At 39.4% G+C, this 12499-nt stretch overlaps 6 protein-coding genes across 7 annotated transcripts; 1 reads left to right on the plus strand and 5 right to left on the minus strand.

Moving 5' to 3' along the window:
• Positions 1-80: 80 nt before the first annotated feature.
• On the minus strand, positions 81-2211 carry LOC110862705. The gene is made up of 5 exons (XM_022111915.2): positions 1843-2211; positions 1690-1742; positions 1530-1623; positions 1363-1451; positions 81-1280 (listed from the first exon to the last, which is right to left on the minus strand). Exons 1-5 carry the CDS (start codon positions 1871-1873, stop codon positions 912-914), a joined length of 636 nt encoding a protein of 211 aa, XP_021967607.1. The 5' UTR covers positions 1874-2211; the 3' UTR covers positions 81-911.
• Positions 2212-2856: 645 nt separating this feature from the next.
• Positions 2857-5123, minus strand: LOC110862700 (cytochrome P450 2J1). Its single transcript, XM_022111911.2, has 9 exons — positions 4926-5123; positions 4719-4839; positions 4561-4649; positions 4325-4487; positions 4106-4258; positions 3783-4036; positions 3525-3705; positions 3183-3430; positions 2857-3098 (listed from the first exon to the last, which is right to left on the minus strand). Exons 1-9 carry the CDS (start codon positions 5014-5016, stop codon positions 2917-2919), a joined length of 1482 nt encoding a protein of 493 aa, XP_021967603.1. The 5' UTR covers positions 5017-5123; the 3' UTR covers positions 2857-2916.
• A 64-nt stretch (positions 5124-5187) lies between these two features.
• LOC110862703 (1,5-anhydro-D-fructose reductase) lies at positions 5188-6910 on the minus strand. The gene is made up of 7 exons (XM_022111914.2): positions 6727-6910; positions 6475-6656; positions 6396-6408; positions 5871-6303; positions 5641-5803; positions 5456-5553; positions 5188-5372 (listed from the first exon to the last, which is right to left on the minus strand). The coding sequence occupies exons 1-7, from the start codon at positions 6767-6769 to the stop codon at positions 5333-5335; spliced, it is 972 nt and encodes a 323-aa protein (XP_021967606.1). The 5' UTR covers positions 6770-6910; the 3' UTR covers positions 5188-5332.
• Positions 6911-7027: 117 nt separating this feature from the next.
• Positions 7028-9194, minus strand: LOC110862723 (luciferin sulfotransferase). Its single transcript, XM_022111936.2, has 6 exons — positions 8225-9194; positions 8051-8151; positions 7778-7976; positions 7624-7720; positions 7456-7550; positions 7028-7384 (listed from the first exon to the last, which is right to left on the minus strand). Exons 1-6 carry the CDS (start codon positions 8522-8524, stop codon positions 7085-7087), a joined length of 1092 nt encoding a protein of 363 aa, XP_021967628.2. The 5' UTR covers positions 8525-9194; the 3' UTR covers positions 7028-7084.
• LOC110862721 (sortilin-related receptor) lies at positions 9185-10425 on the plus strand. The gene is made up of 7 exons (XM_022111934.2): positions 9185-9407; positions 9482-9552; positions 9617-9644; positions 9719-9789; positions 9867-9987; positions 10071-10155; positions 10225-10425. Exons 1-7 carry the CDS (start codon positions 9330-9332, stop codon positions 10398-10400), a joined length of 630 nt encoding a protein of 209 aa, XP_021967626.1. The 5' UTR covers positions 9185-9329; the 3' UTR covers positions 10401-10425.
• On the minus strand, positions 10185-12421 carry LOC110862718. Of its 2 annotated transcripts, none has more exons than XM_022111932.2 (5): positions 11887-12421; positions 11653-11824; positions 11392-11589; positions 11085-11314; positions 10185-10775 (listed from the first exon to the last, which is right to left on the minus strand). In XM_022111932.2, the coding sequence occupies exons 1-5, from the start codon at positions 12217-12219 to the stop codon at positions 10524-10526; spliced, it is 1185 nt and encodes a 394-aa protein (XP_021967624.1). In that variant the 5' UTR covers positions 12220-12421; the 3' UTR covers positions 10185-10523. The 2 variants fall into 2 exon arrangements, with proteins under 2 accessions (XP_021967624.1, XP_021967623.1); XM_022111931.2 differs by having other exon boundaries at positions 11085-11326; positions 11887-12419.
• Positions 12422-12499: the final 78 nt, after the last annotated feature.

The raw sequence follows: 12499 nt of genomic DNA on the forward strand, positions 1-12499 counted from the left end.
TGCTTCATACATGATCAAGTTACCATTTATGACGTAAAATTGCAAGTATATTTGCAAAATAATTTCGCAAACACTAATAATTATTCGCATATCGTATCTATGATTTTATTTATTTTTATCCCATTTGCAAGTTGTTACATATTATCAAATCATGGGTTGAAAGCGTTAGTTTTTTTTACAAGTCAAGTTTATGATTGTTAATAAATTAACAAAGAATTATTTTGTTTTCTCGTTATTTAGCGAAACTGTAGGAAGTTTGTTGAAAAAAGATCAGGTCACCAGAATAATAGCAGCGTTGCATTCAGTCCTTCAATTTCAATTTCTTTGCACATCTCTATCACAGCTTTCTTTCTACTTTTCTATCCCTTCTTGTTTTACAAAAATGAAGGACAGACAATTTTTTTTACAAAAATCTGACAAGACGACCAATCCGACAAACCTGATCATTTTTATCTTATCGAAAGATAAGTCAGAACTAGACTAGAGTTAGAATTTGTTGCGTGTATATCATTCTAAAAATTAAGGCTACACAACACTGGCAATTATAATTATATTCTAGACAAATACATATTATGGAGGTATGAAAGTATCTATTTGACATTCTACAAGCGCTACTTATTACAGTGGTATGTACGTTTTTTGGCTAATTAAATTTCATGAAGACTTTTCGATACTATGCGTTTCTGGAAGGAACCTATAATATGTATTACGGATTTACTTATTCGAGTCTACAGAAATCTATGTACATATGTATGTAAATCGAGTAATCATTATTATCATTACTAAACATAACAACTATGTAAACTACTAAAACTAACTAAAATGACACGACATATATTACTGAATAATTAACAACTAATTTGTGTTATCATAATAACTTATTATGACTTTTATTGCTTGCGTTTGCCCGTTTACGCCAACAGTTTGGCGTTAGCGTTGAAATCCACGTTGATGAATCTGTCATACATGTATCGTTCCTCGGATCCAATTGACGGCGATGGTGACGATCTGACCGGAATAAATTTGAATTTCGGCATGTACTTCAAACTCTGTTTGAGATCTTTCATAAATCCGTAGACGTTGTAGAGCATGTACATTTTGAAGACGATTTCGAGCAGCGTGACCCCTACCAACGCCAGCACCCAGGGGACAGGAGCCACTTGGATGATGTAACTCACCCCGATGATGCATTTCACAATGGCAAATAGATAAGAAAACTGGGTAAAATCGTACCATGATTTGCTTGCTTCGAAACAGCTTGTGGGGTCACGGCCTTCATTCTAGTAGAATTGCAAGATTAAAATTTTTCAAATTTTGGTGAAACTGCATGAGCAAATTATGAACGTATAAATATGTATTCACCTTGCTCACAACAAAGGCTAACCAACCAGCTTGCGCCGTTTGAATGAGATTCGCCGCAATGAGAAATACAAGAGCCAGTGAATTATTGACTGAAATGTGAAAAAATTCTATGAAATTTTTATGAAATTTTTAAATTCATTTTTTACATGAACATTTTGGTCACATACTTCGATCCGCGGACGTAAGGCCAGCGAAGTCAGGTTCAAGATCGGGAAATGCCAACTTGACGATGTAAATTATGGCGACGAGGATGCCAAATATCTTCAAGACAGAAACTTGCTTGCTTTCACCTTTAAAATAAATAAATAATTTCTCATTTCCACTTACGGCGTCGATTATGGCCAACTTCTGAATGCGGACCCGCTTTCTCCACGGCTCACCTTAATTCGTTAGTCAGTATGCAAATTAATTATATGCTTTAACATTTATATTTCACTTAACTTATACCACTTAAATATATCCAATGACAAAAATTATTACCTTGCCATTCGACTTCAACCCGTAGTCTCATCTGCGTATCGTAAATTATATGCTTTCACTTAAAAACCGTGATTTCCTCAAGTATATGAAAATATGCAAGACACTAAAAACACTGCTCAATCAGTGTGGAAAACTGGATTTGTCAATTTCGAAATTATCTGGAGAGGTGGTGTCGTCGCAGGTTTTTTTGGAAGGTACGTGACATCAGTCGTGTCGACGTTGTGGAAGTCGATGGCTTTCTCCGCAGCACATTTCTCTCTCCCCGTGACTTTATGCGGAGTTGGTTCTGTTGTGCAGAATTTGGCTTGAAGGATCAGATCAACGACCCAACTCTACTTCGTATCTGTTTACTAACATCATAGTAAAGGCAAGAAACTGCGCAAAAATATTCGCACACTACTAAAGCTTACCTCCTTGCTGCATAATAATGGCGAGAAGATGTTACAACGTAGTATTTATTAAGTAAGATCTTGCCTTGGTTAAAATGAGAAGTGGCGAGATTTGTCCGTGATATTAAACTTGGGATGATAATTCGCAAGTGATGATTATACATATGTAACGTGCAGTAAGTATGCATAATGAGCGAATATGGAAAGAATGCTCAAGGGTAAAAATGTTACAGAGTAAAAAATATAAGCTCAAAAACATGTTTCGACTATGACCAGTTTGCTTTCTTGTGAGATGTTTATTAACCTGAGTTGCTTTCCTTTTATTTTTCAAATTAAGTAGTATGCAATTAAAAATTACTAATTTGCCTATGTATTTTTTAGTTTTACGGGCAGCTTAGGATTAGTCATTAGTTTTGTTGTAAACTAGACACTAATAAGTATCTTGTAAGAATTTGATATTTCTGCCAATTTTATCTCACTGATTTGATGCAAGAAAATATTTTACTTTTGCCATTTATCACTGTGATAATTACCTGATCGAGACCTCTTAATGTATGCTTTTTATGACTTTTATAAATAACTATAAATCAATACACATTATGCAAATCAATGAGTACATTACTGATTATAAGAAGTATAAGAATTTCATTTACTAATTTTCAAAATCAGTATAAATAATCAATCTCTAATAGCGTGGCCGAAGTATAAGTTTTGCATCGTGCGAGCGGAGTACCGCAGCTCGCATGGGGTCAAGACACGGCGCTCGTGAGGCAGGATCCAGCTCAAATTTGAAACGTTGCAGGAGACCACAAGTGAATAAAAATAATTCGTCTCTTGCTAGCGACTCTCCAGGACATACACGTTTCCCTATTTAAATATACATAAATATTCATCATCACGGTCGGAGTTCTTTACTAAATAATTTGCATATGTATATGTATGCAGCCTCACCAGTGGAGAAAACGTACACAGACGCATCAGGATTCTCAAGAAATCGTTCTGGGCGAAAGTTTTCTGGGTCACCCCAAAGACCTGGATCGTGATGGACCTCCCACAAATTGCCAAACACAATGCAATTCTTCGGAAGCGTGTAGCCATGAAAGTTGGAAATCTTCTCGGTCGTGGAATGGAATATTGACATTGCACCGATCGTTACCATTCTCAAGACCTCGTTTATCAACGCCTCAGTGTACCGCATTCTGTGGGGAAAGACAAAATTCATTCGAAATACTACATAATAAAAATTCGAACATTTTCATCGTCAATCTTCGTCAATAAAAATTTATGACATACTTTGGACGATCTGCAACTGATGGGAGACGGCTTTTTCCAACGACCCTGTCAATCTCTTCGTGTGCCTTGGCTTGCGCTTCGGGGTACGAGGCAAGGAATAGGAATCCCCAGGTCAAATTGCTGGATGCTGTCTCACCCCCAGCCACGAACAAGTCGAGCAATACGATGAGCAATGATTTCTCTGGAGAAGCATAAAAAAATTATTAACCGACATGTCAATTAGTTATGCATATTATAGAGGACATTATTTTCTTGTACCGCCAAGTTCGCCAAAAAAGCTGGAATCCTTGTCATCCGTATTCGCAATCTTTTGAAGGTAAATGTCAATAAGGTCGCGTGGACTGTTGGGATCAAAGGATTTCTTGTGCTCATCAATGAATCTTTGAAGGACTGGAAAAATTGCGACAAAGCTGGCAAGAAAGTTGTCCCAGCCCGACAACTTTGGAGCTAAACGGGTCAGCCAGGGCATGAAGAAGAGTATGTTGGGCATGAACGAGTCGGAATCAAGGGACCTGCATCATTAGAAATATGTACAAAGGTTGCATTTGAGAAACATGGACAATTATACATTTCACACGCACCTAAATCGTACCACGTGACCTGTCATCCTAATCAGCGTGTGCAAATCAGGGTCGTCATACTCAAACCGTGACCCTGCTACGATATGCCACAAAGTGTTGATAACTGCTACATGAAACTTTTGATTGACAGAAATGGGAACTCCGACATCCTTCCTGCAACAGCGAGAACAATAAAATAAGTCGCTGATTATAATATATTTAATAACGTTGTATGTTTACTCGAGAAGTTTGTTCAATTGAATGACCTCGTCCAATACTTCCTTTTCCGCACGACTCGTTCCAAATCCTAGCGATTTAAACGCACTGATGGCAAACTTGCGCTGTTCAGACCATTCAGTTCCGGATCCAAAAATAAGACCTTTCCTGTGACCCCAACTCCGTTCTGCACTCATGTAAATTAATATAGCAAAAAAAACGCAAGGCATGCAATGATTTGTAAAATTGTATCTACTTGCCAAGAAATGGGCGCAACGGAGGCCGAGCGGAAACATGATCGTCTCGAAATGCATCTTTTATCATTTGCAGATCACTCAGAATCACTGCCCTGCACATATTCAGCGTACACGGTGTTACATATGTAAATATAGCAATTGAAATTTTTTTGAAATCTTACGGGTAGTTTCCAACATGAATGCCGCATATCTTCCCGTAATTTTTAATAAGGCGGCGAAGACCTTGATGTGGAGGATTTCCCAAAGAAAGGAGCCCACCAACAAATGGTAACCTCCAGGGTCCTGTTCAACCAAACCGAAGAAAACAAAACTTTCAAAATAGGTCACAACCAGTTAAAAGTCAAAATGCTTCAATTTTATGTACATACCAGGAGGAAAATCCTTCGGTTTATTGGTCATAAAATGGTAAAGGGCGAACAGAACGACGAGAACGACCCCCAAAATCAAACCGACAGCCATGTTGACCAAGAAAAGTGTTAAACTATGCACGTGTCCGCAGATATCGATGCCCACCACAGAGTGCTGATTGATGAACCCAACTAAATTAGCAATTATAATAATGGATGCAATTTATAAATGGTTTGAACATGCTGAAAATGGATTGATTTAATCAACACTTAACTAAAGTGATTTATATTTCGTCACATTTATTGTGTCATTTTGTTATCTACTACACTTTACAGAGTACACTATTTATTAATGACATGTCTGAAACAAGATGCAATCATTCAACTAATTTCATGGTGATGTACAACTTTTCTTGACGTCATCCATTCTATTTCATATCTTTTGGAAATGCAGGGTGATCCTCGATCCTGCAACGAGTCACGTATGCAATATTTTTAAAGTTTTTACATCACATGCAGATGCAATTAATTTATTATGTAGGATATCTTACCCAGGGAGAAAGTCAAACTTGAGCGATCTCCCACTCGCACCCTTATCCAACCCTTCCAAATCTTTCATATCTTGGGAATCCAGCTCAAAATCCAGAATCTGTCAAGAAAATTATTGAAAAAGTAATCTTGAGAAATTAATCCAGATAAACGAATCTGGAGAAAGCGCTTTACAAATTTAACTCACTTGAAGATTTTCTTTGAGGCGTTGTGCATTCACACTTTTCGGTATGACTGCAATTCCCTGTTGAACTAAAAATCGGAGACACACTTGTGCCGGACTTTTCCCATGTTTTTTCGCAATTCGGACAACGGTGGAATCAGAGAGGAGACCGAGGGGCTTAAATGTTCTGAATAAAAAGCATGATTCACATTGTAACTTCATCATCACTGAAATATTTACATAATTCACTTTACCGTCCAAAATTCTGGTAAAAATCGCCCCGTCCAGGCGACCCCAATGGGGAATAGGCGCACACAGAAATCCCATGTCTGGCACAAGTGGCACGAAGCTCTTTCTGCTGAAAGTAGACGTGACCTTCGACCTGAAGACAGGCCGGAGGAACTTTCGCCACACGGACGATGCGCTCAATTTGGCTCGAGTCACAATTTGAGAGACCGATCGAAGCAGCTTTTCCATTTCGCACGACTGCCTCCATCGATGCCCAAACGGCTTCTAATTTAGTCCTCGAGTCGATCACGACCTTTCCGTTGCTGATCGGGATTGGGTCATTCTCGCCGGAAGAATCCAACCCGAAGGGAACATGGATTAGGTAGAGGTCCACGTAGTCAAGGCCTAAATTCTGAAGGGAGAGGTTCAAGAAGTGAGCAACTTTCTCTGGATGTATTCCTATACGGTGGTGGGAAGATTTTTAATTTTATAATTTGCATAGTTATATGTTTCAATAGTGCCATGTCGATTAGTTAGTTCCTCAAACTCACCGCAAATTGGAAGCTATTTAGAGAAAAAATAATAAAATTAGTTTCCAGTTAAAAATTTTGACTTTCACTTAAATTTTACCTTTGTCACGATAAAAAGTTCCTTTCTGGTTATTCGGCCAGAATCCAGCCACCGTTTCACTACACGCCCAACGACTTTCTCATTTTTGTAGATCCATGCAGTGTCGATATGTCGATAGCCCAGCTCCAGTGCCGTCTCCAAAGCTCGGTCCAACTCTTCCTCGTTGTCGGACAGCCAGGTCCCTGCGTGCATAAGGGATTGGGCGATGTGTGAAAAATAAATCAAAATTTCCTAACCTTATGAAAAACTTACCGAGACCAATAAGTGGCATTGTCTTAGGATTAGTGGATGCCATCACGTATTTATTTATATGTTTCTTAAATGAAATTCGTGGGTATTATATTTTAGAGATCACTAAAATAATTGAACCACTGCATGCAAGCGACTTAAATACTCTGGGCAAATAAATATCTGCAAATTAGAAATGTTGTCAACTGGACCGAGATAAGATAATAATGACGTTGCTGTTCAATGAAACACTCGCAAATTATTAAGTGATCTTGATATGCGAAATTATAAAGCATTATGCAAAAATATTCAATTAGCCGTGGTCTATTGCAATTTAAGTATTTATTTATTTCAGAGACAAATCACAAATGAGTCAATTTTTTTATAAAATATTATCCCACAATCCAGGAATTCGATTTTTCTTTATCCACTCGTCCAAAGCTGCATTCGCGCGAGGGGTGAGTTCCTCCTTCCACCCACCAACTTGACCTTTTCGGATAAAGTGCGTCTTCCTAGGGACGCCGTGAACTTGCGTGAGAAGCTGTGTGATCTCGTCCAAATTGATGTGCGGATTTTTCTTCATGCTCTCAAACGATAAGTGATCCAGCAAAGCGGCTCTTTCATTTGGGGAAATAGGTCGCCCTATAAATGCTGCCGTTCGGTCAATCACGTTCCCCAAGTCCTAAGATTAAAATAATTGAGTGAAGATTTTCCAATCTAAAATTTTTAATAATCGCAGATATTTATCCCCACCTTTTTCAACTCTTCAAAAGTAATGAACAGAATATTCGGCTCGTGTCGTCGTTCCCAAAAACTTTTTACATGGCTCCAAAACGGGGCGTAGAAAGCTATTAAAAAACAAGGTCATAATTACTTTCCTTGCCATTATCGGTAGAGCAACTAGGAAATCTCCGCACTTACAGAGATCCGACGTCCACTCATCCACCACGAAATCTTCCAGGGAGCCCGTGTACCCTTCGATGAGGACGCGGTGATGGAAAAAGCTGACACAAAGATCCTAAAAAAAGCGACGCTACATTCTTCATCTTATCATCCTCCCATAAGCGCTACTTACTTTAGGGTTTCTCGCCACGTAAATAATTTTGGGCGATTTCTCCCCGTCACGAATTTGACGTGGAAGCAGCGACCAAGGCAAATGGGACTGGATCGTTCGGGGTGAGTCCAAATCTTTGACCAACTCCATTGTCGACGGTTTTTCATCTTCTCCCTTCAACTTATTACTGATTTGGGCGACGGGCCACGTGGCGTCAAATCTGGGGGCAGAGATTTCATTGTGATTTAAGCATTATACAAATTATTGTCAACATGTTTGTAACGCTATTATTACTCGAGATACGGAACCCGAATGTACGATTGTACTGCAGCCGCTTCAAAGTTCAAGTCATGAAGTAGTAGCCAAGCCATCTCCTTCGTCCAAGTTGTCCCTGCCTTGATTTACATTAAAAACGAGGAAAATATGATCACTATGAATGTAAAAAACAAGACCATTCATATGTATCACCTTGATGAATGAACAAATCCACAAGTCATCTTCGCGAACTTGTAGATTCTCAATTAATTCTGCACTCTGAGCGAAAAATTTTGGGAGAAAGACGCGATCTGGACCAAAGTGGGCGAAGGCTTCGGGGTAGATGAGCGGGTTTTGTCGCGAAACGAGGAGGTCAGAGGTCACTTTATCTACATCGGTGTAGGCCGCCATCGTAAATTTTGTATTACAATTGAAATGATTATGAGAAGAACGTGGTTGTATTCGCACGGAATGTCTCGTTATCATATGTATGAAATGCGTGTCTATTTTCATCTTGTATTTATATCGGGTATGAACACTTTGGCAAAGGTTTGGAAATCACTTATCACCACTTCTTATCGGTAACAATACTTGACAATTATTTATTCATCACGACACAACTGAATTGTATGTCATTAATAGTGGACAAACTACCGTATGCACTCGCAGAATCATTTGAGAGGTCAAGTATACTTATGCATACACCTGCTTCCATTAGAAATAATGACGCAAATTGTTAGCAAATGAAACAATGATATGTACCGATTACTGTATGTACATCGGACCCTATTATTACATCAGATTTATGATACTTAAATTATTTGGGTACGTGACATTTTGCAGGAACATTTTTGTAACGTCATAAACGAGTCGCCATATTTCTTAAGAACGTGCACCTTGCGTATTTCCGGTGAAAGTAATTTGCATACTTTCTGGTGAAAATGACAAAATTATATAAATGTGCAACATAAACATTTCAATTCACATTTCGCATTTCACTCTGTCGTGGTCTGTACATATACATATGCTTCAATTCTAATTATACAAATAGTGGCTCAAGATGCAATTTGATAAAGCGAGACAAACCTACAAAAATGTTATGCAATCACTGTGTTACACATGTCATCGATAAGTATTCGGCCATCGATTTATGTCACTTATCATTCTGACAACTACAAACACACCATAAAATTCCAAAGTTTTGGTGATCAACACACCACTGACTCTCATATAAAAATATAAGTCTGTGGGTAGCTGGTATCATTTGTGATTCCTGTGCTTCAGACAATAATTTCCTTGTTTCCAATATCATCACATCATGTTAAAGGTGACTTTCACCTTGCTAAGCGTAATAGTAGCCGTTGCTTTAGGGCAACCAGGATGCGGGCCAGACGAGGTATCAATTTAGATAAATACTTCTCTTGCATTATAATTGTGTATAAAGTGAAAGTATTGTTTTTTGGACTGTAGTACATGTGCAGTGACGGAATCTGTATCCCTGCAAATTGGGAATGTGACCGATGGGATGATTGTGCAGACGGGTAATTTAATCCAGCAAATGTTTAACCTTCAGTAACTAAATGTCCTTGCTTAACTTGTGTGCAGGTCTGACGAAGTAAACTGCGCTTGTGAGGTGAGTTGAAGTAGAAGAGTTCATACTTTGAGAATAATGATGTGACGACTTTCACTTTTCCTAAACTTATGCAGCACCGATGCCCAGACGGGAAATGCATTGAGGAAAACTGGATCTGCGATGGATGGACAGATTGCAGTGATGGGTACATGTTTTTCTTAACTTACTCAAATATACACCCACCTTAAATATCTAAATATGCACCAAAAATGCTTTCTCCAGCTGGGACGAAGCCAATTGTACGTGTGACTTTCAATGTCCGGATGGTCGTTGCATCCCATCGCATTGGGTTTGCGATGGTTGGAACGATTGTTCAGACTCGTGGGACACTGTTGACGAGCAGGTCAGTAAATAGGATAAGGTGCGACGACATGACACAACAATGATGTCACCTATTTAATTACTTCACTTTGTGCAATTATGCAGGACTGCCCATGTCCCGGTGAAACCGTCAAGTGTCCCAATGTGAATAAGTGCATCCCAATTTGGCAGTGGTGTGATGCGGACGGAAGTGAGGGACGACATAATCCTTTCAAATCATATCGATTTATGTAATTGAGATTTTATTTTTTTATTAAAGTTTGGGACTGTCCTGAAGGCACCGACCAAGCGAACTGCACTATGCCCTCGCATAGCATGAAAAAAAGTAATACATTCACTCATCATGATGATGAATCGCTCAACAAACTGACAAAAGAAGATCAAGCTCAACGTAAACGATTGAACCAAATGTATCGCAGATTCAATTCACAATAAAAAATAATGTTTCTAAAAAGGTAAACTGTCTAGGATTAAAATTATTAAAAATTAGGGTTCATTAATTGAAGATCTCATGCATCATTGGACGCTATTGGACACTTGTATCCAAATTTCAACTACTCAACTATCGCTTTCTCTGCTAGTACTACTTAAGTCTTCGCTGAAAACGAAAGCAGGATTAACAGCACCACCCCCGTGTTCTCCTCCGCCATGACCAGGATAATTTCCGTTCATGGCTTGATCAAACGTGGGCGGTGGAGCTTCCTTCACAGGAATGACGCTGACGGACACCATTGACGGAGGTTGGGACCGGAGAAAGTCCTCGTACGAGGGGGGCTGATCCTCGTCTGCATTGTACGTCGCAGACACGATCTGCACATGATAGCGATTTTATTACACATTCTAGTTATCAAAGTTATTGATAACTAGCGTATAAGCCCGTCTCCCGCCGGGCGAGAGCGTATTTGATTTTCGTAAAAATTAAGTCGGATTTTCCATAATTCCAAAGAATTATTATTTTTTTTATACCTATTTATATAATTAGCTGGAAATGCCTGTTGGACAGGAAGTGAAACTTTTTCCAGTTTTACTTCCGTCACGGAAAATTACTTTCACTTCCGTTGCAGACAAACACTTCCAGCTTATAATATAGATCATCAATTGCTAATTAATTGGTTTTACCTGACGTCTTGAATCATGCTCGGAACGACGTGGAATTGTACTATTCCTCGCACTGCTTTCACTCGCTGACCCATTTCTTGCCCTAGTCGTCCTCCTCCGACAGTGCCTGGAAATTCTCACATTTAGCGCGGCACACCACTTCCGAGCTGATTGAAATCGACACGCCAGCAGAATGAGTGTGGGAGGAAGTAGAAAACAGAACACGACCAAAATAGCGATCCGCAGGGCAACTTCGGCCAAATCTATGGGTAACAAATTTGTACATATACGCATGCATATAAAATGGTTTTATTGTAATAATTCATACGACAATCCGAGCCGACACAGCCTCCACGAGGGGAACATGTAGCGTCACTCTCGTCTAGATTAGAATGCATTCCACAATTCGGGTGCCCGTTACAAAATCCCATTTCCGGAATGCATCTAGCTTTTTTCTCGTCTTTCTTTGGTGTGATTCCACAGCAGAATTCGTCCTTGTTGCAGTTGCTGCACCCACCATCGACCTCTACATATTCAGCACTAATACATTATTCTGGATAAACCATGAAACTCGTGCACAATTTTATACCATAATAAATGTTGACCACAAGCTGAGCGTATAACCCGGACCAATCCCCCTCAGCTTTCACTTCCGCCACTATTACGTCGTCCAGCACGTTGTTGACCGACTGCCAGTTATTTTCTCTATTGTCCTCTGTCAAGCAAATCTTTAAGGAACGTGTCACGTGCCCACCAACTCCCTGCATTTACATATTTATTATGGTGACACAATTTAAGAAACTTGTCTTATAAATTGCCATACCTGGCCCTCCAACACGAGGTGATTGTCGCTTCCATGACACACAATCTTTTCCACCACGACGCTCAAGCGATATCCGGAGTCATACTTTGATGCTGTTCTCCCAATGATGCCACCACTGCCTCCCATATTTATGTCAAAGGCGAACAATGAATTGTTAGAATGCACCGTGAAAATGTACTGCGGTCGATCATACGGACTTATCGGGATGTTTGATAAGTGTGGTGGTGGAAATAATTTCGTTATTTCTTGGTCGTTATTATTATCTTCCTTGGATCCCGTCACGCCAAAAACAATGCGCAAAACGATAATGGCGAGGACTTTGTAATTTGCCATTTCAGATATTTTTCCATGTGCAGGCTGCAGGCGTTGTGCACCCGCAATCTGTCTCTGGTTAGCAGAATTTGTGGTTTTTAGCTATCAAGTTTTATGTAATTCAGCCGTTTACGATTTGCAGATGAATTGAAGTAGTGTGATGATAAATGCGTTTGTTATTTAAATGCAGTTGTAGCATGTGTGTATTGTCGGTTTGAGCTTTTGTGGAAACAGACCATTGCAGAAAAAATGAGTCCATCCATCGCCACTATTTGTTCGTGATGATGATAAGAGGTCCGAT

The sequence above is a fragment of the Folsomia candida genome, unplaced genomic scaffold (genome assembly GCF_002217175.1).
Source record: "Folsomia candida strain VU population unplaced genomic scaffold, ASM221717v1 Fcan01_Sc066, whole genome shotgun sequence".
NCBI classification, from domain to species: Eukaryota; Metazoa; Arthropoda; class Collembola; order Entomobryomorpha; family Isotomidae; genus Folsomia; species Folsomia candida.